The sequence below is a fragment of the Ursus arctos genome, unplaced genomic scaffold, assembly GCF_023065955.2.
Source record: "Ursus arctos isolate Adak ecotype North America unplaced genomic scaffold, UrsArc2.0 scaffold_8, whole genome shotgun sequence".
Taxonomy (NCBI): domain Eukaryota; kingdom Metazoa; phylum Chordata; class Mammalia; order Carnivora; family Ursidae; genus Ursus; species Ursus arctos.
Genome location: NW_026623100.1, coordinates 37,360,318 through 37,386,406, shown reverse-complemented (window position 1 = coordinate 37,386,406; position 26,089 = coordinate 37,360,318). Strand labels below are relative to the sequence as shown.

Genomic DNA, 26,089 nt, shown 5'->3' with positions numbered 1-26,089 from the left:
GACTTCCTTTCCCAATGAGCCAGCTCACCCTGACACTCATCATTTATATGCAAATTAATATTTTAAAAGCCAGCAGTGCGGGCCTCTTTTGCCTCCCCAAATATTCCAAAATTGTTCCCTTCTCTACATTCCCAACTCCCGACACAGACTCAACCTAGCCCTGGTCCTGTGCTGACTCCAGATCTGGACTCACAGTGATCCTGACCCTGGCCATATATTGATCCTTAATTCTGACCTCAGACTAGCCCCAACCCCTAACCCTGACTCTGTCCCCTAACCTTCCTTTCTCTGGACAGCCGCCTTCTTTGATCTCTGCCAATGTCACCTGGGTTTGCAAGGTTCACAACTCGCTTTTTATTTTTTTTTATTTTTTAGAAGATTTTATTTATTCATTCAACAGAGAGACAGCCAGTGAGAGAGGGAACACAAGCAGGGGGAGTAGGAGAGGAAGAAGCAGGCTCCCAGCGGAAGAGCCTGACGTGGGGCTCAATCCCAGGACCCCAGGATCACGCCCTGAGCCCAAGGCAGACGCTTAACGACTGAGCCACCCAGGCGCCCCCATAGCTCGCTTTTTAAATTAATGAATTAATCATTTCTCACAGCTCACTTTTCGATGTTCTAGTGCACGTGGGGACGCACCCGGATCCAGTGAATTGGAATCGGGGGTGAAGGAGGAGCAAAGGGAAAGTCCTTATTTTTTTAAACTGCCCAAGTGATTCTGACACAAGACAGCCCCACCCCCTTCCATAATACACACATTTGGGCTTTCCTTTAGGGATTCCAAGGAGTAAATCAAGGTGGGTTTGAACCCCCACATACGGATGCCTGGGCTGGTGGGAGTTTGTCTGCGGAGACCTGACTCCCAGGCATCGCCATCACACCTGAGCCATTTCAAAGGCTTCGCTATACACCTGGCAGTGACCCACTCCAGCATTCACTGGCTCGCTTGCTTGCTCACTCTCTTTACTCACTCATTCATTCGTTCATTTGTTGGTTCCTTCATTCCTTCATTCCTCACTCTACAGGGCCTCACTGGGTTCGGTCTGGGTAAGGTCTGTGGAATACACACAGTCTTTTGAGCTTGAGGCCTTGGATCCCTGGGGTCAAGCTGGGGTTTGGAAGGGCAGGGTGGGGGCAGGAAAGGCCTCCGCAGTGGCAGGACTAAGACCTGAACCAGAGTATGGGCCAGATAGAGTCCTGCAGCTCTAAGAGGAGACACCAGGTCTGGGAAGTGGGGCGCAGGCCCTTCTCTTCCCTTGCCCTTGGGTTGGGGACAGGGGACATGGGCCTGAGGGCTAAGAGACCACCGGGTAGCTTCCAGGTTTGTCAGCTGAGGAATCACGCTAAGCCTCTGGGGTCAGCTGGCAGGTGGGCTTGGGACATGGATCCTCCAAAGAAAAAGAAGGAACTTCCTTCTCCTTCCCTTCCTCCCTGCCTCCTTTCTCCCAACCTCTCCCTGAAAATAGAAATCCAGGGCTCTCTCAGCTCACAGTAAGGACCCTTAGGCCCGAGGGGGAGTGCATGATGGATGAAATGGTAGAAAAAGGGTGAGGTCAGGGAGTCTTGCTGGGAAGGAGCAATCATTCCAGGGTGAGAATGGGGAGGTGGGCCCTGCTTTGAAAGTCTGAGGGAACATCCAGTACTCACCCGGTCCTGCCTCCCAGCTCTGCAGGCAAAAGAGCTCAGGACTCGGCTGGGGGAGCAAGAATGGCTCCTCAGCCACCCTTTAACCCTCCCGCCAGCTGGCCCCAGGGGCTCAGAGTACCTTCCCTGCCTGCTGACTAGTGGATCACCGAGAGATGCTGTGGGAGCTGGGGAGGTGTCGCCCTGAGGGATCTCCGCTCCAGGGACTGCAAGCGCTCTCCACCCACCTCTGTGGCACCACACAGGACCCTGACGGTGAGGGAGCCCAGCAGGGCACCTTGGTAAGCAGGGGTGTGTACCTGTGTACGCGAGTGGGAATTCCTGCAAACACATGCCGTGGGGAGAGGCTGACGGTGAAGGAGGCCAGAGGCGGTTTCCCAGAGCCCAGCGCCCTTTAGTGAGACACGGGGAGATGCCAGGATGGAGCATGTCGCCCCGTTGTGGTTCTGAGCGAGGAGGTAGGAGCCACTGGTGCCTCCAGGCTTGGCGAACAATGGACTTAGGCACCAGCCTGCGTTGTACTCAGGGGATGAAGGACAAGAATTGGGGGTGGGGGGTGGGGAGAGTGCTCCTGGACAGTCTAGTCCCAGCTGGTCACGTTCATGGACAGAGGTGCTGGATGTCCCTGGGGGTGGGCCTGGAATAGTCCGCGTCCCCTGCTCATCACGGGCCAGCTGCTGGCCTCCAGCTCAGGGTATGAAACATAAAACCAAAAAACTGCCCAGCTCATTCTCGTCATCAAAGACAAAGAGAAACCTTGTTTGTCTTCTGGCTAATCTGAGGCCCTGCTTGACCCTGCGGCTGGACGTTAGGCATGTGCAGACATGTACTGTGTATGTGCTTATGTGTCCTCATGTGTGTGGCAGCCAACGCCAGGCCATGTGCTCTGGGAACACAGATGGTTAGCTAGAAAATCTCCCTGCCCAGTGGTGGGGGGCCTGGGGAGGCTGAGTCCCGGCTGAGGAGCAACGTCTGGGAAATCCTTGTGGCCGAGCCCAGGGGTCACTAAGGAGGCCTTGGGCGGGCCAGAGAGAGTAATCCCAGCCCTTTGGTCCTCCCTAGCTCCCTGGGGACCCCTGAGAGTTCTCAATCCTAGAGTGCAGGGAGAAAGAAAGATGGGGGTTGTTTCTAAGGCTCTTAAATCCCTGGGCTCAGAGAGGACAAGTGTCAGGCATGGGAGGGCCTCGCCACCTGGTGGGGACATGTGGTACTCCTCCCCAAGTCCTGGCCAAGCAGCCTGGTGGGGAGAGGGAAACCACCCTGGCCGGCCATCCCCCAGGGTTGTGCTGGTGCTGACTGCTCTCACACTCCCGCAGGAGCAGGGGGCCGGGTGAGGAAATCCACCCAACACTCACCAGACAGAAGGGGCGGCCCAGGATGGCCCAGCCCCACCTGTGGGAAGGCAGCTCTGAGCTCCTCTGTTCTAAGGAAACAGCCCAGAGGAAGGAGGGCCCTGTGCAAGACCCCACAACGTCTCCATTACAGAGAGAAGTGGGACCAACGATTCCTGACTTTGAGGCTCCTCCATTTTCCCATGGGTCTGGTGAGTCCAGAACGAGTTGTCCAGACTGAACTCCAGCCCCACTGAGGCCCCATGCAGGGGTAGCAGAGAGAGTTCTTGCTGCAGGTCAGCAAGGGGGAGGGCATCTGGGCTGCAAGTGGGGCTCCACGTTGATCTGGATCTTGATATTAAAAGGCAATAATATCCAAATCTCTGGGCACCTACTGCAATGCTAGACTGTGCTAAGCATTTACAAACATTAGGGCACTTAATGCTCCCCATGACTCTCTGAGGGAGGCACCATTTTTCAGATCAGGAAACCGAAACCCATAGAAGCAATTTATGCTGGGTCACGAGCTGGCAAATGGCAGAGCAGGGATACGAGTGCAGTGCTTTTGACTCCAGTGAGGGCAAATGCTCTGCTGGGCAACGAAAGAGCATGAATTACTCGCTCCCTCCTAGGGCACCTGTCAGGGCATTGGCAGCTCCGGCCCAGAGCCTGCCTCCAGAGCTGAGCTGCCATGGGCTCTCCCGGAGGAACGGCCTCCATGCGCCCTCTGCTGTGCATGAGAAGGAACAAAGAGTTCCTCCACCTCACATGCAGGGCTGAGCCCTGGGAGTTGGCTAGCTGGGACCCTTGTTCTCAACTCCTAAATAAGGGCCAGGCGCAAGGGTGGACTGGCTGTAGGCCACCACCACTGTGGAGCTCCCAGCTCGGCCTACATCTGCCGAGTGGCAGGAGGATGGGTTTGTTCACACACCTCGTTACTTAGGGCTTCCCTCTCTTAGAATATTGCCCATGTTCCCCACAGGCATGCTGGTCCTAAGCCCACCCCACGGAGGATCAGGACCATGTGCCGGATGAACTTTACCAGGAGGGCCCATGACAGACAGCCCCCCTGAGGAGATCCATTTGCAACACTGCCATGTGGGCAAAGGGTAGAACTGGGAATCCAAGAGGGCCGGGGAGGCTGGGAGTCAGGCCCTGAAGCCTCAACAGTCTTTGACTAGGTCAGGGATGAGGAAAGAGTAATAAAGATTGGGGTCAGCATAGGCATCTGGAGGAACAGGCACCTGGGCATATCCATCTTGGCCAACTCTGAACCTGAGCTTGCCACTGGGTAGGGGCTCCGTAAGAAGAGGCAGACAACCCTAAGATAACTCCCCAGGAAATAAGGGTAACTCCCCAAGTTTGGGTTAATTGCATTAAGGCACACCTCTGGACCCAGTGAGACAGGAGTCAGTCACGGGCCCTGTATCAGAGGAGAAGGCAGGGGTGAATAAAGGACAATCCACATTTTATTTGTATCTGCTTTTTACTTGTACAAAACTCTCAGGGGCCCCCTTTCCCCCATCTGGGGGACAGATGGTACGTTCTGGAGGGAGGAGGCATCAGAATGAGGACACAAAGGTCAACACAAGGTCCTGCTACCATGAACATGGGGCATCCTTGTGCACCGAACTTGCACCGTCCTCCCTCCCCCGTGGGCTGTGATTCCACATGGGCCCTCCTATATGACATTAGCTCAGCCAGGGACTGGCCATGAGACCCCCAACCTCTTCTCTTCAGGGTTGCAGCTTCTTGTTCTGCTTTTCCTAACCTTAAAATTCTATTTCTGGGGAGACAGAATACCAACAGCCGTAACTTCTCTCTCCCAAGCTCCCCTTAACTCAGGGCAGTCAACAGACTCCCGAGAACTGGGATTCCAATGACCTGAGGCCCTCACTGCTGGCTGGATCTGAGGGCAGAAAGTAGGTATGAGTGCTTATCTGGGTCAGGCAGGGTTGGCGGTGCCCCTGTGGCAGGATGGGGGGGTGGCACAGAGCTCCTGGGTGTGCCTGAGAGAGGGGGAAAAAAGCCCCAGGAAGCCAAGGACATTGGCTTATTTATCGTAGAAGTCAACATGGGCTCCAGACTTGAACGTGTCCTTTTGTAGCAAGCTTAGCAGTTTCTGGGCTGACATCTTACAATCCACAAGCTCCCCATTTGTCTTCAGCTCCTGCAGCCTTTTCCGTAAGTCCGGGTCCATTGAGGTCTCCCGGGCCAACTGCTGCATGTCTGTGTCCAGGGGACCTAGGGCATGAAAAGCAGAAGTTGAGGGGACATGGCTGAGGCAGGGGCCCCTGGTGTGTGTGTGGAGCATGGTGGAGTCAGGTCTGGCCACTGGCAACACCCCACCCTGGCTGACAAGCGTGGTCGGGGTCATTCTGTCACTACTGAGCTCCAGACTCAAATCCCGATGCGTCAATGAACATGGTGTCTCCAGACCACTGTGTCTACAACTAAGCTTATCACCTCCTTTCCAATCAGCACCGCCTCCTCCTGACTTTTCAATTTCTATTAATGAAACACTCTTCTCTCAAGCTCAAAACTTCCATCCCCGCCTCCTCCCTCTCCCCTCTGTTCCCACAGCCAACCAGTCACCAAGTAGGACGGACCCTTCTGTTTCTACATACCCTGACAATCCAGCCCTTTATACGGCCCTGGTTCTCTCTCTGCTTCAGCTCCTTCTGTAGCCCTCTGCTAAATTGCATCTTGCTAAAATATCACTGGGGTCGACAAAGCAGTGGCATAGGAATTTCTAGCACTTTTCTGCAGAAATATCAATATGAACTATTAGCTGCCCATGAAATTACCTTCATGAAAGCCAAGGATTCCAGGTAAGGGATTATACTACCTGGGTGAAGCACAGAAAAAAGAAAGGATGCATTGAGGATGGCAGGAAATAGAGATGCGGACTACCCCTATCATCTGCCCCCAGGCCCAGGCATCCCAGTGTAGAGACACCCTCCCTGTGGGAGGAGAGGGAAGTAAGCACCCGACTTCATAGGGGATCCCAGAGCCAGCCCACTCTAGACCCAGGCCAACTCCCATGGTGCTAGGTGGCTCCCTCTGGGCTCCCATGAACCCAGGCCGCCAGCTAACCCCACTGCCTGCCAGATCCAGCGCCTCAGCAGCCTCAAGTGGCTCCCACAACCCCTGGCCACTCCTATGGAACAGGTTCCCACAAACCTAGGCCTCAGGCTCACTCTGATGCCTGCTGGTTCCAGCCAGCTTCAGTGGCCCCTGGCAGCTCCAGGCTCCCAAAAGTCCCAAGAAACCCAGTCCCCTGATCCACTCCAGTATCAGCTGGCCCTTGTGGCCTGGGGTTGCTCCCACGGCATCAGGCTCCTGACAAGCTGCCATGAACATAGGTACCTGACACATTCCAGCGAGCTCCTGTGGCCCTAGATGCCTCTGAGCTTGCCATCAGTGCCCATAAACCCAGGCTCCCCACCAGGCCCAGCACCAGACGGACTACCACAGACCCAGGCTTTCAACCCACCCTAGCAAGAGGCTGCCCAATGACTCCAGGAGCAACCTGCTACAGACATCCCAGGACCCTGGGACCATGCCCTGGGCTGAAGGCAGATGCTTAATGACTGAGCCACCCAGGCGCCCCTGAGTTTGGTTCACCCAGAATCACTGGATGGTTTGACTGGTAAAGGGCTTTGCCTACTGAAGTCAGCCTGTAAAGACTGGGAGAGGTGCCTCCTTCCTCAAATGCACAGACACCAACACGGGGCCACAAGGATCATGAATAATCAAGGACATGTGACACCACCAAAGGAAACCTATAAAACTCCAATGACTGACCCTAAAGAAATAAGATCTATGAACAAATAATTCAAAATAATCTTCTTAAAGAAATTCAGTGAACTACAAGAAAATGCAGACCGATGTGTGGCTCATCTGGTTAAGCATCTGACTCTGGGGTTTAGCTCAGGTCATGTTCTCAGGGTCATGGGACTGAGACCCATGTTGGGCCCTGTGCTCAGCGTGATGTCTACTGGAGATTCTCTCCCTTTTCCTCTCTCTCCCCCTCTCCCTTTTCCCCTCTTCCTGCTCAGGTGTGCTCTCTCTCTAAAATAAATAAATAAAATCTTAAAAAAAAAAAAAGAAAACGCAGATAGACAACTAAATGAAATTAGGAAAACAATGCATGAACAAAATGAGAAGTTCAACAAAGAAATAGAAACCACTTAAAAAAAAACAACTCAGGGGCGCCTGGGTGGCTCAGTCATTAAGCGTCTGCCTTCAGCCCAGGGCATGGTCCCAGGGTCCTGGGATCGAGCTCCACATTGGGCTTCCTGCTCTGCTGGGAGCCTGCTTCTTCCTCTCCCACTCCCTCTGCTTGTGTTCCCTCTCTCACTGGCTGTGTCTCTCTCTGTCAAATAAATAAATAAAATCTTAAAAAAGAAAACCCAAAAAACAACTCAACAAACCGAAATCCTGGGGTTGAAGAATAAAATGACTAAACTAAAGAATTCAAGAGAAGTCAACAGCAGACTGAATCAAGCAGAAGAAAGAAATTAGTGAATCAGAAGACAGGTCATTAGAAATCATCCAGTCAGAAGAGCAAAAAGAAAAAAGAACAAAAGAGTAAAGATGACTTAAGGGTTACCATCAGAAGAGACAATCTATACAGAGAAATAATGGCTGAGAACTCCCCAAATCTGGGGAAAGATTTGTACATCCAAGTTCATGGAGCTAACAGGTCACTACAAAATTTCAACCCAAAGGTATCTTCTTCAAGACACCAGGCCTACGTGATTTCACTGGTAAACTGTGTGTTTTCATGCCAATACCAGTGTTTCATTACTATTCTTTCGTAATATAGTTTGAAATCAGGACGTGTGATGCTTCCAGGTTTGTTTTTTTCCCTCAAGATTGCTTTGGTTATCTGGGGTCTTTTGTGGTTCCATACAAATTTTAGGATTATTTGTTCTATTTCTGTGAAAAATGCTATTGGAGTTTTGATAGGGATTGCATTGAATCTGTATATTGATTTAGGTAGTATGGACATTTCAGCAATATTAATTCTTCCAATCCATGAACACAGAGTATCTTTCCATTTATTTGTATCTTCTTCAATTTCTTTCATCAGTGTCTTATGGTTGTCAGTGTACGGGTCTTTCACCTCCTTGGTTAAACTTATTTCTATTTTATTCTTTTTGAAGCAAATGTAAATGGGACTGTTTTCTTAATTTCCCCAATAACTCATTATTAGTGTGTAGAAATACAGCTGATTTTTGTATGTTATTTTGTATCCTGCAACTTTACTGAATTTATTAGTCCTAATAGTTTTTTGGTGGCGTCTTTAGGGTTTTCCACATATAATAGTCATCTGCAAATAGTTTTACCTCTTCCTTTCTGATTTGGATGTCTTTTATTTCTTTTTCTTGCCTAACTGCTCTGGCTAGGACTTCCAGTACTATGTTAAATAAAAGTGGCGAGAGTGGTTCCCTTGTCTTGTTCCTGATCTTACAAGGAAAGTTTTTTTTTTTTAGCTTTTCACCACTGGGTATGCTGTTAGCTTTGGGCTTATCATATATGGTCTTTATTATGTTAAGCACATTCCCTCTATACCCACTTTTTTGAGTTTTTTAAAAATCATAAATTAATATTAAATTTTGTCAAATACTTTTTCTGCATCTATTGAGATGATCATATGATTTTTATATTTCATTTTATTAATGTGGTATATTATATAGATCGATTTGCACATACTGAGTCATCTCAGGACTCCCTGAGATCCAACCCAATCAAATGACATTCTGGAGTCGGCTCCACACCTGGCTGTGGTTTTCATTTGCCCACTTGATTGAGTGAGTCCTAGGCTGAGCTCAGAGGGGTGCTGAGTTCAAAGGTGACTACAAGAATAACAGTGTAGGTGTTAGGGAGGAAAGGAGGATTGGGCACTAGAGAGCATGAGGAAGTAAAAGTAGCACTGATCATGAACTTGGAGACAAGGTTTGATCCTGCCTCTGCCACATCTGGGCTTTGGTCAGGTGTTTTGACATCTCTGCCCCCAGGTTTCAAGGGGAACAGACTATTGGCTCTCCGTCTAAATCACTCAGACATTACACAACAGCTTTGTCACCTTGTTCTAATTCCACCAGCCTCAAGCCAGTATACAAGGCTCACTTTTCAGAAAGGGGCACAGTGGCATCATGGCAGGGTGCTGAGAAGCCAGACCAAGTGTCACAAGACCCCTTACTGTTTAACTTTGGTGAAGACAGGGCCCTCTCTTCTCTATCCCAGCATCCCCACAGGGTCCCAGCGCAATTTAGCCTGGGTGGCCAGCATTTCACAATCTCTCTGCTCTTCCTTCAAATACCATTTACTGAAGACTGACAAAGTGAGGCACTTTGCTGGTGCTGAGGACATACAGGTGCACAGCACAAAGTTCCTGCCTTCAGAGCTTTCCTATCAGGAGAAAGAAGTACAGATATAAAGAGAATACAGTGTGATAAGTTCTATCTAACATTTAGAAGTGCTAACAGATAGATAGCACTTCACAGCTAGGAGTCATTTTCATATATATTACCTCATTCAGTCCTCCAAACTGCCCTGTAGACAGGTAGCATCTTCCCTGTTTCACATGTACAGGCCTGAAATTCAAACCCTCATTGTCTCTCAACTCTAATATCTCAGGCTTTCTGGCCCCACCCTCCAGGCCAGGCAACTCCCCAGTCTCTCGCCTTATCTTCTAACTACACTCCCTATCCCAGCCAGCTCTAACTTCTGAAGCCTGTATTTCCCTTAAGGGGTGATGGTTAATGATTCAGGGACAATATACTCTGTGGGTTCTTTCTTGGAGGGGTCAGACTAGGCCCTCTGCCCACCCCCAGAGGGGGAACCAGCCGGTTCTGGGTGACAGGGATGGTAGTATAATGTTCCACCTACCTGGGGCATAGCTCAGCACCCTCACACTAGGTTCCTCTGCAGCTAGAACCTGGAACATCATGTCACGGGCAGCCTTCCCCGCACAGTACAATCCCCAGCCCTTGAAGGGCTGCAACGCACAGAGGGACGAGATGTTAACCATGGTCCTGCTGAGGCCAGGACTGTCTGGGAAGGCCTTCAGGATGCTGGAAGTCAGGCAGAGCATGGAGGTCAAGTTGAGAGCCCAGTAGTTGTTCAATTCAGCTGGGTCGGCCAGGTCCACGAAGCCTTTGGACACATCCCCAAGAGTGCCTGAAAAACAGACCTTAAGAATCACTCTGTGCAGATGGGTTTTCTCTTTCCCCAGCCCTCTCCAAATTCTAGACACCCACTTCCCTCCCAAACCTAGAGGAGTCTCCCTAGTGCTTCTGAAGATGCCTTCCTCTTCCCAGCTCTGCAGACAGACACACCCGGAGTTGTTCACTCATCCCAAGTTGCAACCTGAAAGTGTGCATGCCCTGCTCTGGGCCTGGGGGCAGAACTCAGGAGGCCATTTGGAAAAGAGGGGAATTTACTTCTGCTGGAAGACCTCAGGCCCTGACTCAGGCCTCCGCCAGAGGGCGCGGAGCAAGGCGATCGGGAAAGTTCTAAAGGCATTTTGGAAAATACGCTCAGGAAAAGGAAGGGGGGGGGGGTTGGGAAAGAATGAGCCGCACCGACCTTGCTGAAACAACTCGGATTTTCTAGCATCTTTTCTGACTCCTAAGAGTCACCTCTAATGTTCCTAGCGGTGGGGAAAGTGAGGAGGAAGAAGAGATAGGGGCGCTACGCAGTACTCCCAGGGCTCCCACGGGGAGTCCGCCGCCGCCGGCGGGCGCCTTACCCGCATTATTGATAAGCAGCACCCGCTGCAACCCCTCGGGCCTGGGGAGCTCGCGCAGGGCGCCGAGCAGCTGCTGCAAACCGGCCTCGACGCCCAGGTCGGCGGGCACCCGCACCACGCGCAGTCCGGGCCGCCCGGCGTCCAGCTCCGCCTCCAGCTGCCGGAGCGCCTCGTCGTTGCGGGCGCTCAGGACCAGCACGGAGCCGGGCGACAGCAGCCGGGCCAGGAGCGGGGCCAAGGCCCGGCCGAAGCCACGGGAGGCGCCGGTCAGCACGCACACGGCGCGTCCCAGGCCGCCGTCCTTGCCGCTGCCACCCTGCATGCCGGCGACCCGCGACCTCTCGCGCGGGGTCGAAGACTGGCGGCGGGCGGGGCGGCCGCGGTTGCAGTGGGCGGAGGCCCGGCCGGAGGGGGCGGGACCCGAAAGCTTCGGCTGCGATTGCGGGGCGCCGCTTTCCTTGGCGGAAGTGGAGGCGCCTGCGCGGTCTCAGTCTGCGGGAAGGGGCTGCACCTAAGGGGTCGGGAGGCACGGCCTCCACCGGGAAGCCTGGCCCCATTCTGGGCCTGGCCTCATTCTACCACCTGCACCACCCGCACCCCTCCCCCGCTCTTCCGCAAGTTCATTCCCCCCGCAGGGCCGCCTCCACCTCCCAAGTTCACACCGCACCTCCTTGCACGCGGGACCTCCTCCAGGCCGGGTCATGCTGGGCATGTCTGTAAGTGGCCCCAGAAGCCCTGAATGCGGCGCAGGCCAGTTCAGGGCTCTGGGAACTCACCGCTCTCAGCTTAACGGGAGCTACCTCTGGGAGCACCACAGTGGTTCCTCCAAGGGATGTAAAAACCTCTTCTCCCTTTCTAGACTCAGGACAGCTCTGCGCTCCAGCCAGTTCCCCTTCCTCTGAGATTGCGGGGTCCTCCTGCTTTTACAGGTCTGTGTTACCCCGATTTCTGCCCCCACTCACGCTACACTTTTCCCAGCAGTCAATTGCACCTACACCCAACTTCCGAAAGAGGACCGCAGCTACCTCCATTTTGACCTCTAACTTTCTGATTAAGTTCTTTCTAGCTTATCTCTGAACTCGGGCCACTGAACCTATCCCCACAAGCAATAGGGACTGCCCCAATGCCAGCAAGACCCCATATGATGGACCTCAAGACAATGGTTGGTTTGACCTTCGCCGCCTATCTGCAGTTCTCACCGACCTTCCACATTTCCCTTCTATCAACCTGGAATTATTTTTGGCACTTTGAAACATTAGTCTGCTGCCTTCCCGACGTTGGCCTCACTGAAACAAATTCCTTTCTGGTTTCACCACCACTCCTCTCTGCCTTTGGATTTTGTCAGCTGCGAACGGCCAAACCTGGTCTGTTTGGAACCCTCGAGGCCAAGTGTCCTTGCACCCCTGCGCCTCTGGCTACACTTCAAGTTTACATAATCAGCTGAGTCTGTAAATCCAGACCTGTGCTTCAGAAAACCCACATTTCGGACTTTTTTCAAGGAGAGAGGGAAGATGAGAAGGTCAGGAGACAGCTACACATCTTAAGAAGGAGACTCTACAGAGCTTAGGGAGGGTGGTGAGTAACCTCTGATAACTCAGCCCAAGCCCTCGCAGGGCTGCCCTCCCTCCCAGGACAGACAGCAAAGCTGCCTTCCAAGGCTCTGGAAGAAAATGCGTTTTGCTTCCTTGTGCAGTGTGGGCTATCACATCAACACCAAAACAACTTGGGGCAGGGTTTTGCTGGTCAACATGGGTGCCCTTATTGCAAACTTTTGGTAAAATGTGCAGTTCGGATCCTATCATGGAACGTACTCTAACAACAAATGAAACTGCAAAGAAATCTTAAAGTCATTTAGTAGATTAACTGTCACTATGCACAGTGTTATTTTGAAATTATCTGATGAAAAGTAGGACGGGGGGGGGGGGGAATAATTATGTTAATGTTGTTAGGAGCCCAAATTTTCATTGTTAAAGAGACCAGGTATAAATTGAAGGAAGTTAAGGGAAAGGCCTGTGCAATTGAATTTGAATCGGAAGCCAGAAAACTGCAGTATTTATTGCAACTAGTTTTACTACTATACAATTCCAGTGTTTCTCTCTTCTGGGTATGTTGGTTCTCCGGTACCTATTACTGACCTTTTTAAGAGTTCTTCCTGCAACAGTGGCAGAGATTCGAGTATGCCCTGTGAAAATTAATAAAAGGAAATCTCCTTTAAAGAAAAAAAAAAAAAAAAGGAAATCTCCTTTAGAATGGAGTTGGGAGGCCCTTAGGGTGAGCTCTCATGCCCTATCACTTATCAGTTACAGACCCAAGGGAAGAGAGGGACCTTGCACATGGACACTGCTTTACTATTCCAGCAGGAGGAAGAAAGGCTTTTCTCCTGCCCTGGCAACAGCCCAGCCAATGAAAGACTGCAACAACTCAGCCAATGAAAAGCCATTGGCCCTGCAAGGTTCTTGCTAGAACTGTCAGGGCCGCTATACTTTGAACTTCCAGTCTACTCCAGTGGACTTTCTGTGCATAACTTCCCAGCTTCCCCTTTCCTCTATAAAAGAGCATTCCTCTCTTCTGTGGGGGTGACTTACTAATAATCTGTAAAAGGGTGCTTCCTCTGGATTGTGATTCTCTGCTATTTCCAAATACCCCCCCCCCTTTTTTTTTTGCTGTTAAAATAACTGGCAGTTTTGTTTTTTAAGGTTAATGTTACTTGGTGATCAGAAGTGGGATGCAAGGAAGACCCCCAACAACTCCGAGGCTGGTGAACAAACACACTGGCACCCACAGAGCCAGTTGGGTGCCTGCTGCCTTCTGGCTGACCCTGGAGTTTGGGGTAAGTTTTCTCCTGGATGTTGAGCTCTGTTTGCGCTCCCCAGGCGTTATTGGGTAGGATGTTTTAAAAGGCCTTATTGTTTGTTTTTTTGTTTTTTCTCTGAGAGTGCTCATTTGGCTTTTGGTTGGACTTCTTTTGGGGACTGTTCCTGTTGGACGTGTGCCTGTTGGAGCAGCACTCGCCTTCCGTCAGACTCCTGTTTGGAACCAGACTGTTCCTGTTGGAACTGTGCTGGCCTTTAGTCTGATTCCTTCTGGAACCAGGCTGTTCCTGATGCAACTGTGCTGCTTAGGAATTTTTCTCTTTGCCCTAGAGAAAAACCTCTATAAAATGGGATCGCAGTCATAGGAACGCTCTGAGAGTGCTGCCCCCCTCTCCGCCCTGACTGGGACTCTGGCTGGTTGTTTGTTTAAAAACTACGGTCCCTCTGCATGCACATTTATAACTAAATGGACTGACTTACCTAAAGTCATTTAGAACACGAATGGCCATTAAGGGGAACTTTTGATCTCTCCAAACCTATTTTACTCAAAATTAAATTAGAAGGCTCCTTAAGGAAAAAAAAAAAAAGAATGGGATGCCTATGTATAGAGTAGGCAGTTAGTTAGAAGTGAGCTGGAGGCAAGGATGGGGATAAAGAGGCTACACATTAGAAACCCAGGGACACAACATTACACATTAGAAGGCTGGGGGCACAACATCCTGATTTTGTGGCTTCCAAGACCCCTCAACATCCTGGCCTTGTGGCTTCCAAGACCCCGGGACTAACAGACCAAGAGCCCCCCCCCCGCCCCCCACCGCAGAGCTTGCCCTCCTCTTCCACCTCTGCCCGGGGTATCCTATAGCTTCCTTGTAATATATTTACATAATGTTACAACCCTGCCCCTGGAGGGGAAGATGGCCACGACAATTCCAGCAAGAACTTGCAGGGCCAAAAATTACCCCTCCGTTAGGTAGGAGGCAACCCTTAGATGATGGGAAACAGCCTCAGTCAGAGACTGCCCTAGCTATGACCCATAACCTATACAAACATAAAAAGAAAAGACGCCCCTAATCCCCGTGTAGTTGCCTCCTCTGGGCCTGCTCACACTCCCGTCTTGACGGTGTACTATCCTTAATCAACTGCTTTGTGCCTGCTACCTTCCTTCTGGCTGTCTCTGAGTGCGGATCCTCGCGTAGACCTTCCGTGGGGGATCCAGACGTTGAGACCGCCATTCACATAACGCAGACTCTCCCACACGTGCCTTGAGGCTCCCAGATGTTTTCAGACCTAGCCTCTTCTAAACCTAGCTGTTCCAGAAGGATCCGTTTGGAAACAGCCCCCAAGGACAGTGTGGTTTACCTGGACTAGGAGAAAGCCTGGAAAATCTTCCTTTTCTAACAAAGATGATGATCTGCCACCCCCTCACACACATTGCCAGTATTTTTTTTTAAGATTTTATTTATTTATTTGAGAGAGGGGGAGAGCACGGGGTGGGGGGAAGGCAGAGGGAGAGGAAGAGGGAGAGGGAGTAGCACGCTCCCCACTGAGCAGGGAGCCTGACGTGGGGCTCCATCCTAGGACCTGGGATCATGACCTGAGCCGAAGGCGATGCTTAACCGACTGAGCCACCCAGGCGCCTCTGCCATTCTTATTGCAAGTAATATTTCAGCAATTTGTGAATAATATTTCAGGGACAACATAACCCATAGAATCCCTTCTATAATAGCACAGTTGTTCCCAAATTTGTCTGCACACTGGAGTCACTGGGGAACTACAAAAGCACTGCTGCCTATGTCCCACAGGCCTGGACTTAGGAATTTTTAAATAAAATTTTTGTTCAAGTTACTTAAACTAAAAAAAAAAAAAAAAAAAATAGAGAGAAGAAAAGAATTCACCCATTTCTCCCAGGCTCCATCTCTTGTAACCACCAATCTGTTCTCTGTATCTATGTGTTTGTTTTTGTTTCTGTTTTTTTTTTTAATTTTGGATTTCACATATAAGAGAGATCATTCCATATTTATCTTCTCTGTCTGACTTATTTCACTTAACATATTGTCCTAGAGGTCCATTCATGTTGTTGCAAATGGAAAGATTTCATTCCTTTTTTTATGGTTGAATTATATTTATTCATTCATTCATCTGTGGACATTTAGGTTGTTACCATCTTGGCTATTGTAAATAATGTTGCTGTGAACATGGGGGTGCATATAACTTTTCAAGTTGGTATTTTTGTTTTCTTTGCATAAATACCTAGAAGTGGAATTACTGGGTCATATGGTAGTTCTATTGTTAATTTTTTGAGGAACCCCCATACTGTTTTCCATAGTGGTTGCACCAATTTACATTCCCACTATCAGGGTACAGGGTTCTCTTTTTTCCACACCCTCACTCTCATTACTAACACCTGCTGTTTCTTGTCTTTTGAGGCTAGCCGTTCTAACAGGTGTGAGGAGATAGCTCACTGTGGTTTTGATTTGCATTACCCTGATCATTAATGATATAGACCGTCTTTTCTTGTATCTGTTGGCCATCTATATGACTTTTTTTGGAAAAATGTCTATTCAGTCCTCCTGCCCATTTTTTAATTAGATTGTTTTGTTGTTGTTGTTTGTTTTGTTTGTTTTGCTATTGAGTTGTATGAGTTCTTCATATATTTTGGATATTAACCCATTATCAGATATATGATTTGCAACTATTTTCTCCCATTCACTAGGTTGCCTTTTCATTTTGTTGATTTTTTCCTTTGCTGTGTAGAAGCTAATTCTTAGTTTGATGTAGTCCTACCTGTTTTGTTTTTGGCTTTTCAGGTTTTTATTTTAATTCCGGTTGGTTAATATACAGTATTATATTCGTTTCAGGTGTACAATGTAGTGATTCAACACTTCCATACAACACCCAGTGCTCATCACAACAAGTGCCCTCCTCGATCCCCATCGCCTGTTTAACCCATCTCCCCACACACTTCCCCTCTGGTAACCATCAGTTGGTTCTCTAGAGTTGAGAGTCAGTTTCTTGATTTGTCCCTCTCACTTTCTTTTTTCCCTTTGCTTATCTGTTTTGTTTCTTAAATTCCACATGTGAGTGAAGTCATATGGTATTTGTCTTTCTCTGACTGACTTAGCGTTATACTCTCTCGCTCCATGCATTTTCTTGCAAAGGGCAAGATTTCATTCCATTGTGTGTATATACCACATCTTCTTTATCCATTCATCAATCAACGGACACTTGGGCTGCTTTCACATCTTGGCTATGGTAATAATGCTGCTATGAACATAAGGGTGCATGTATCCCTTTGAATTAGTGTTTTTGTATTCTTTAGGTAAAGACCCAGGAATGCAATTGCTGGATCATAGGGTAGTTCTATCTTTAACTTTCTTTTTTTTTTTTTTTTTAAAGATTTTATTTATTTATTTGACAGAGATAGAGACAGCCAGCGAGAGAGGGAACACAAGCAGGGGGAGTGGGAGAGGAAGAAGCAGGCTCATAGCGGAGGAGCCTGATGTGGGGCTCGATCCCATAACGGCGGGATCACGCCCTGAGCCGAAGGCAGATGCTTAACCACTGTGCCACCCAGGAGCCCCTATCTTTAACTTTCTGAAGAACTTCCATACTTTTTTCCACAAGCGGGCTGTGCCCGTTTGCATTCCTAACCAGCAGTACACGAGTGTATTTTTTTTCTCCACATCCTCGCCAATACCTGTTGTTTCCTGTATTGTTGATTTTAGCCATTCTGACAGGTGTGAGGTGATACCTCGTTGTGGTTTTGATTTGCATTTCCCTGACGCTGAGTGATGTTGAGCACCTTTTCATGTGTCTGCTGGCCATCTGCACGTCTTCTTTGGAGAAATGTCTGTTTATGTCTTCTGCCCATTTGAAATGGGATTACTTGTTTTTGAGTATTGAGTTTTATAAGTTCTTTATACATTTTGGATATTAACGCTTTATCAGACATATCGTTTGCAAATATCTTCTCCCATTCCATAGGTTGCCTTTTAATTTTGTTGATTGTTCCCTTTGCTGTGCAGAAGCTTTTCATTTTGATGTGATCCCAATAGTTTATTTTTGCTCTTGTTTCCTGTTGCCTCGGGAAACATCTAGAAAAAAGTTGCTATGGCCAATGTCGAAGAGGTTACTGTCTGTTACTTCTAATAGGTTATTTCTAGGATTTTTATGGTTTCAGGTCTCACAGTTAGGTCTTTAATCCATTTTGAATTTATTTTTGTGTAGGTATAAGAAAGTGGTCCAGTTTCTTTTGCATGTTGCTGTCTAGTTTTCCCAACACCATTTGTTGAAGAGACAGACTGTCTTTTTGCCATTGGATATTCTTTCCTGCTTTGTCAAAGATTAATTGACCGCGTAGTTGTCGGTGTAGTCCTACCTGTTTTTTGCTTTTGGAAGAGGGACCTGGTTAAATACACCGTGGTACACCTACATCAATGTGTAATATGCAGCCGTTAAAGTGAATGAAAATTTCTCTATATACTGATGTGAAAAATTGAATGAAAAAGGCAAAGTGCAGAAAGGGAAAAAAGTATATACTGTTACCTTTTGCACAGTAAAAGGGGGAATAAAATATATGTATGCTTAGATTTTCTTACACTCACATATTAAATACTAGAAAAATCCCCAATAAATTATAAAACTAGTTAACGCTATAGAGGAGGAAGAGAGGGGTTGGGGGGGAAGTGAATATACACAGAGTGTACCTTTTTGTATTATTTTGACTTTTCAAAGCCATGTCAATGTATTCTCTATTCAAAAATAAATAAAAATAGATTCTTAAATGAATACATTAATGTACTAAGAAAAAATAAAGGCAGATTATATCAGCATTTTAATCATTGTAGGCTTGCTTGACATTTTAGCATTCATAACATTAAACAAACTAATGTTTAAGAATTATATTTAATTTTTGCTATTTAATTTTATATTTAGCTTTGAGTCTTTCAAGAAAAAGTCCCCTTTAGGAATTCTTCACATCTTGCAAAGATAACTTACGAGAAGAACATCAACTTTGCTACCCCAAAATTTCGTAAGGTGGAAAACTCTAAAATTATGTAAAGAACATCCATGTTGAAACAACTCTGACCCACATATAACTAAGAATATCGACTATGAATAAAAGGAGAAAATTTCAGAGAAAAATAAGACATCCTAAACCCTTTCTGTTCTTACGAATGAAATTACGAAACAACAGACTTTATAAAAACATTTCAAGAGTGTAGTCCCTTCTACTTTTGAGACAAAAAATTGAAACAGAAAGCTTCACAAAATTATCGCTTAAAAAATAAAAACACCTAAAATGATAGGAGTGTGTCAAAGAGACACAGGACACAACTGAAAGTTCTCCCAGTGGCCAAAGCAAGGCAAATTGAACAATAAAACCAAGTAGTATTGGATTATAACCCACAGTATAAAATAATTATCCAGGAGTCCGCATGCTATAAATAAATGATTGAATAAGTAAAAGAACACATGGAGGAGAACAGACAGATCTCCCATACAGAAGAACTCCAAACAACTTATGTGGAAACCTCAAGGGAGTATTTCTGCTCCATCTTATGCTTCACCTCAAGATGGTCAAGCATAACTCCCCACTTCTTAGGTGTGGGTTGGGCATAGTGAATTCCTTCCAAATCATATAGTACGTAAAGGGGTAAAAAAGTAACATTATAGTGGAGAAACCTGACAAAAACTACCTCAGCCTGGAGATCAAGGTCAACATCAACACTGATGAATCATGTTGATATCATGTACCCTCGATATGATGTGATAGGAATGTCAGTTTGTGGTCTTCCTCTGCAAACCCCATGATTCCAGTATAATCAGGAGAAAGACATCAGACAAACCTGAATTGAGCACATTCTACCAAGTACTTGGCCAGTACTCCTCAAAAATGTCAAGGTTGTCAAAAACAAGGAAAGCCTGCGTAACTGTCATTGTCAAAAGGACCCTTAGGAGATGTAGTGACTAAATGTAATATGGGATCCTGGGTGGGATCCTGGAACAGAAAAGAATATTAGGTAAAAACTAAAGAAATCTGAATAAAGTGTTGACTTTAGGAAATAGTAATAATTTGCTCACTAGTTGTGAGCAAATGTATCACATTAATGCAAACTATTGATAATAGGGGAAGCTGGATGTGGGCTTCACAGCCCACAGTTTTTGTGTAAATCTGAAACTATTCTTAAAAAATAATGATCCACGTAGTAACCCATATTTTCTTTTTAAAAAATGACCTGAATTTAGGTAGATATGTTCTTATGTCTGAGTTTACTTTAAAATGTATCTAAAAAGGGACACCTGGGTGGCTTAGTCAGCTGAGAATCTGCTCTTGGTTTTGGCTCAGGTCATGATCTCAGGGATGTGGGGTTGAGCCCCAAGATGGGCTACGTGCTCAGTGGGGAGTCTGCTTGAGGTTCTCTCCCTCTCCTTTTGCCCCTCCCCCTGCTCATGCTCTCTCTTTCTCTCAAATAAATAAATAAATCATTAAAAAAATGCATCCAAAAAATCAGATGGATAAATGGAAGAATAGAGGGCTGACTAGGTGGATAGACACATGGTAAAGCAACTATAGTAGTTGTCAATTGTAAAATCTAGGTGGTTGACTCAGCAATTCCACTCCTCGGTATCTACCCAAGAGAAATGAAAACCTGTGTCTCCACAATGACTTGTTTGCAAACGTTCAGAGTAGCATTATTCACAATACCCAAAGCTAGAAGCAATTTCAGTGTCCAGCAACTGGTGAATGCATAAACCAAATGTGGTATAGCCACATGTTGGAATACTACGCAGCAATGAAAAGGAGCAAAGTCCTGACACATGCTACAACATAGGTGAACCTCATGAAAGCAGCCCGACACAAATGACTACATGTTTTGACCTGTCAAAAATCAATTGACCCAGAGATGTGAGGATTTATTTCTGGCTTTTTGATTTTATTCTGTTGATCTATAGGTTTATCCTAATGCCAATACTACACTGTTTTGTGACTGTAACTTTGTAGTCAATTTTTGAAATTGGAAATTGTGAATCTTCCAACTTTGTTCTTCTTTTTTCAAGATTGTTTTGGCTATTCAGAGTTCTTTGAAATTTCATATAAACTTTAGGATGAGCTTTAAATTTTGGGAAAGAGAAAAGACCCCCCCCCCCAAAAAAAACCATTGGGATTTTGATAGGGATTGCATTGAATCTGTATATTTTCGATCTGTGAACATGGAAAAATTTTCCATTTACTTAGGTCTCCTTGAATTTCTTTCAGTGATGTTTTGTAGTTTTTAGTACATAAGTCTTGTGTTTTCTTAGTTAACTTTATTCCTGAACATTTTCTTTTGATGCTATTTTACATGGAATTGTTCTCTTAATTTTCTTTTTGGACTGTTCATTGCTAGTATATAGAAATACAACTGATTTTTATGTATTGACTTTGTATCCTGCAACTTTGCTGAATTCAGTTATTAGTTATAACATTTGTGCGTATGCTTGCATATATGTGTGTGTGTGAAAAAAGAGAGAGTGGGGGTATTTTGTATCCACAAATAGACAATACCTATTTTTCAATGACCTAAAAAAGAACATTTACAAAAATCATCATGTACATAATGATCTCTACAAATCTCCAAAATTCTCTTAAGACAATATAACAAAATGAAAAAAAAGCAATAAAATGATTTTCTAAAAAAATCACTTGAAATTCTGAAACCACATTTCCAAATAACTCAGTTCAAAGAAGAAATATAAATCCATTCATGAAATAATAGTAGTGAGAACACGACTTTATACACTAATGGAACTCTGCTCAGAGGAGAATTTATATTACTAAATATTTTTTATTAGAAAGCAAAAAAGAAAAGAAATGAATCAAGTGTCCACCTTACATGTGTTAAGGATCTTTACAAAAACCAGAAATCAATTCAGACAAGATAAAACAGGAAAAAATATATTTTTGATTTGATTCAGAGCTGAATTGAAGGAGAGGGAAAGCTGAAAAACAGGTCCAAAAAGGGCAGAAACCTCAGGTGGCTCACGGGTTACTTTCTGAATCAGGTAACGGAAAGCAATGAATCAGCTATGGGATGAATCAGCTACAGCTGTTTTAGGTCTTATCATTTTGCTTAAGATTTAGTTGCCATGGAGAAAGCATAAAATTAGCCTAGGTCAGGTTTCATGTCTATTTTTTTAAAAGATTTTATTTATTTATTTGTGAGGGAGAGAGAGAGAGAGCACGAGCAGGGGGCAGAGGGAGAAGCAGGCTCCCCACTGAGCAGGGAGCCCACTGTGGGGCTCGATCCCAAGACCCTGGGATCATGACCCTAGCCAAAGGCAGATGCTTAACTGACTGAGCCACCCAGCCGTCTCTCATGTCTATTTTTTAATCTAGAAAAGTTTCGTGCATCTTCATTGATGGTTTCCCCAAACCCATGGCCAATAGAGAGGGGTTAGTTCCACAGGAAAAACTGGGGTAGTTTATCAGAAGAAGGGGCAATGGATACAGAGTGGCAAAAACAACGAATCATCCAATTACACACCTTTAGAAGCTAGACTTTTGTGAGGCTGTTCACTACAGCATTCATCTATAGTACCAAAAACCATGAGTGCTCAGTATTAACTGAACAGTTAAATAAAATATAACACATTTAAGATGGTCTGTGATGCAGCCATTACTAATTGTGTTTTGGATCAATATTTAAAGATTGAGAAACTCGCTATGGAAAAATTGAATATCAACTGTGTAGAGTCTATGAATTAAATTCAGTTTTAAAAGTTTAATTTTGCATATAACCAACACCTGAAGAGAATGCACAAAAGTGATGTGTGTGTATCTGCATCCTAACCCCTGAACTTGTGAATATGACCTTATTTGGAAACGAGATTTTTGTAGATGTAAAAGTAATTAAATTAATGATTTTGAGATGAGAGCATCCTCGATTTTCCCCATGGGTCCTAAATCCAATGACTGGTGTCCTTGTAAGAGGCAGAAGAGAAGACAAAAACTGCAGAGAAGGCCATGGCCATGTGAAGACAGAGATACAAGAAGCCACAAGCCAAGGAATGTCTAAAGCCACCAGAAGCTGGAAGAGGCAAGAAATAAATCTCTTCTAGAGCCTTTGATGGAAATGTAGCCCTCCTGACACCTTGATTTTAGACTTTTGCTCACCATCACTGTGAGAGAATACATTTCTGTTGTTTTAAGTCACCCAGTTTGTGGTAATTTCTTAGGGCAGCCTGAATTTGTGTAACAAATTACCACAAACTGGTGGCTTAAACAACAGATATATATATATATGTTTATCCACACACATATATACACGCATGCACACACACACATATAACAGGAATCTATCTATAGATAGATGGATAGAGCCAATATGTAAAATTTATTTTCCCCAAATTGCCATATTTTCCCACAACAAAGATTATTGTTTAAAAATGTGGGTCTAATGTAAGACAAAATAAAATTTAAGCCAAAAAATTAAATGTGCCCGTATTCTCACAGGCAATTCCGAGCGGGAATGCTAGCCACCGTGACTCTGGAAACCGCCCCAGCTGTGTCTCCTGTCCCCAGGCTGCTTTGAATGCCCCGGCTCCTGAGGGTTCTTTCCGCCTCCTTCAGGTACGAGTGTCCCCTTCCCCTCCAATCTGGTAGCTTGCTTTACCCCATTTCACCTTTACAAATGACCCACATCAGTACCTATTTTCACTAACGGGAGGACATCTGAAGAGGAGTTTTGCTTTTAGGACCTTGTCATTGCTTCTTTACGCCATTACGCCACCTCCCTCCCTTTGCTTTGGTGTCCAGGCTGGGTGGACTGGTTTGGGACTGGGTCTCCTCCTCGGCTGCCGCCGTGGTTCCCGCCCCGTCTGACGCCAGCACTCAGCATCCCCGATCCCCATTGTCAGGGAAGGGGAATCAGGCATTTACAGAGTGGGGTTATTACCGCCTTTCCAGTGCTCCTAACCCATGGGGAGGGATGATGAGTAAAAACGGACGGAAACACGCCTGCTCTACCCTGTGAATTCCGCTGCTGCTCGTGGCGACTGTTTTCTAAGTTCTCCAAGGGCTGACGTGAGGATTAAAGTTACTCATTTTTGTTGGTAGGGTGGGAGTGGGGGTTGGAGGGGAAGGCGGGGGAGTGAGAACACAGGCCACCTTATTTTTGGAAACCCTGCCGAAGAAGGTGTTGTCCTCGGTGTTCTCGCTGCCCAGTATCCCCGGATCACCCAACAAAGCAGTCGCCATCTAACCAGGCGGATTCTGGAAAGGGGAGCTCTCTTGGGAGTCGCCACAGGGTTGGGGATCACCTGCAACAGCACCAGGACCCCAGGCAGGGTTTACGCCCGAGCTGTCCAACCGTCACCAGGTGGCGCCAAAGCGCAGCCGAGACCCCGGGGGATTGGCGTCCTGCAGCCTCGACCTGGAGAAGCCCGGGAAGCCCGAGGATCAGACGCTGCGTGCCTCTTTTGAGAAGGGGCCCTGCCCTCTGCCCTCTCCCTAACCCCAGTTATGGCTGTGAGGTCCAAGAGTGGAGATTCTCTGGGGAGGACAGGCAGGCAGCCTGGAGAGATGTCAAGATTGTATCAGGACTGGAGGACCAGAGGATGGGAAAGTTTCGCAAAGGTGGGCGGGAGAGGGTGCGAGAGCCGAAGTGGCCTTGGGGTCCCAAGCCGGAAAGTGAGGGAGACAGGCCACGAAGCTAATGTCTGCATACGTTCGCCCTGGCAGAAGTCAGGCCTGGGAGGAGAAGATGTTCTCCAGGGATGCCACAGTGGGCAGGAAAGGACCACAGAGCATTCAGATGACCTTCCCTTAATGCTACAAAGGTTCCCCCCAACTTAGATGCAACCTGCTGCAGGAAAGTGGGAAGCGGAAACCCCGATTGACTGGCAGATTCCTGAAAAAAACAGAAATAGTGCGTTTGCCTGGAAATGACTAATATTTGTGGGTGGCTGATGGGTTTTATTGTTTTAATAGCCATTAGGAGTAATAGATCCTCAAAAAAGAGGACAAGTTTTGTAACAAAAATAAAGTTACATTTTGTTTTACCAAACCTAGACCTTGGCCTGTGAAAGGCAGATCAGCTACAAATATTTGTAAAAATCGACTGCATATAAGAAACCTTAATAAATTCCAAAAATCAGCAATTGCAGTGACTATATTCTGTAGCTACATTGTAACCAATAAATACGTCAAAGCAAAACAAGAAAACCCAGCCACTTGGAAATCATAAAAGGGGCGGGGAATTATTCTAAACAGCACTAGAGTCCTAGAGAAATCAAGATCAGAATACCAGACTCTTTAGAAAAAGATTACGTAAGAAAACACCACATATTGATGCTAAGGTGTATGGGCAAAGCCGTGTCTTCCCATATAAACTCACAGCTTTAAATGCTTTTGTTAGCTGAGACAAAGAGAATTTAATCAACTGAATACTCTACTTAGAATTTTAGAAAAACAAAATCTTTTAAAAAAAAAAAGATTTTTACTTACTTATTTGAGAGGGAGACAGAGAGGTCGAGCATGAGTCAGGGGGGAGGAGCAGAGGGAAAAGGAGAAGCAGACCCCTTGGGCAGGGAGCCCAAGGCAGAGCTCAGTCTCAGGACCCTGGGATCGTGACTTGAGCTGAAGGCAGACGCTTAACCGACGGAGCCACCCAGGCGCCCCGAAAAACAACAAATCCTTAAGATAAGAGTAAAGAAACAACTGCAGAGATAAATTAATTAGAAAAATTAATTAGTTATTTTTAAAAAACGAATACACAAATAACACTAAGAGAAAATGCAAAATGTACATCTCTTACTTACCTTGTCCTTCAGAAATTACTTAGCCATCTGTCTGAGCAGCGGGCCCTACCTTCCCCCCAATTTGCCCACTGTGCCCCTTTAAGGAGAGTCACTATACACCCTCCCTCGTAGGTTAGAGCCCACTGCCACATGATCTGGCATAATCTTCAAAATCCTGAAGTTCCCACACCTACATGGCCAGGACGAGATTGGGAATGTCCCTTTTGAGGTTGATACAAGTCACTGACCAGTTGTAACGTGCTTATACCCGTGTGTGTGTGTGTGTGTGTGTACAAGTGTAAGGCTGTGCATGGGTATGTGTGTTCAGGTATGGATGTACAAGTGTGGGGGGTGTACAAGTGTGGGGGTATCTTGTTTTCTTTTGGTCCTTGAATTATTCTGAATTGTGGAATTCAGATGGTCTCTAAGCGTCTAACCCCAACACAGAAGTACATTTTTATATGCTCTGCAACCACTGATAGACATGTATTATAAACCAAGGATTTTAATGAATTCAAATTGTGCACCCCAAAGGAACAACCAGAAGGGAACCGCTTTGATTTTCTTGTCCACCTGTATCAATCATCTGTAATAACAGCACCATATACCAGGGACTCAGTGCCAAACGATCATTATCTCAGTTGACCTTTCATGACGTAGGATGTGCTATGATTATTCCCATCAAGAGCTAGCGAGGGCTCAGAAGGGTTAAAGTGATTCGCCCTGCATCACACACCTATCTCAGTGCTGACCCACTG

General features: G+C 46.5%; 2 protein-coding genes across 5 annotated transcripts in view; one reads left to right on the top strand and one right to left on the bottom strand.

Moving 5' to 3' along the window:
- Positions 1-351: 351 nt before the first annotated feature.
- On the bottom strand, positions 352-11,213 carry SPR (sepiapterin reductase). The gene is made up of 3 exons (XM_026483093.4): positions 10,738-11,213; positions 9,876-10,166; positions 352-5,219 (listed from the first exon to the last, which is right to left on the bottom strand). Exons 1-3 carry the CDS (start codon positions 11,057-11,059, stop codon positions 5,029-5,031), a joined length of 804 nt encoding a protein of 267 aa, XP_026338878.1. The 5' UTR covers positions 11,060-11,213; the 3' UTR covers positions 352-5,028.
- A 403-nt stretch (positions 11,214-11,616) lies between these two features.
- EXOC6B (exocyst complex component 6B) overlaps positions 11,617-26,089 on the top strand; it is a 600,511-nt gene continuing 586,038 nt past the window's right edge. The window contains exons 1-3 of one of the 4 annotated variants that reach the window (XM_044392293.3): positions 11,617-12,312; positions 13,434-13,567; positions 23,047-23,163. In XM_044392293.3, the coding sequence (XP_044248228.1) occupies positions 13,463-13,567; positions 23,047-23,163 (222 nt within the window). In that variant the 5' untranslated portion in view covers positions 11,617-12,312; positions 13,434-13,462. Of the gene's footprint in view, positions 12,313-13,193; positions 13,568-23,046; positions 23,164-26,089 lie in introns of those variants that run through there. The other 3 variants (XM_044392306.3, XM_057309029.1, XM_044392302.3) reach the window with 3 other exon arrangements.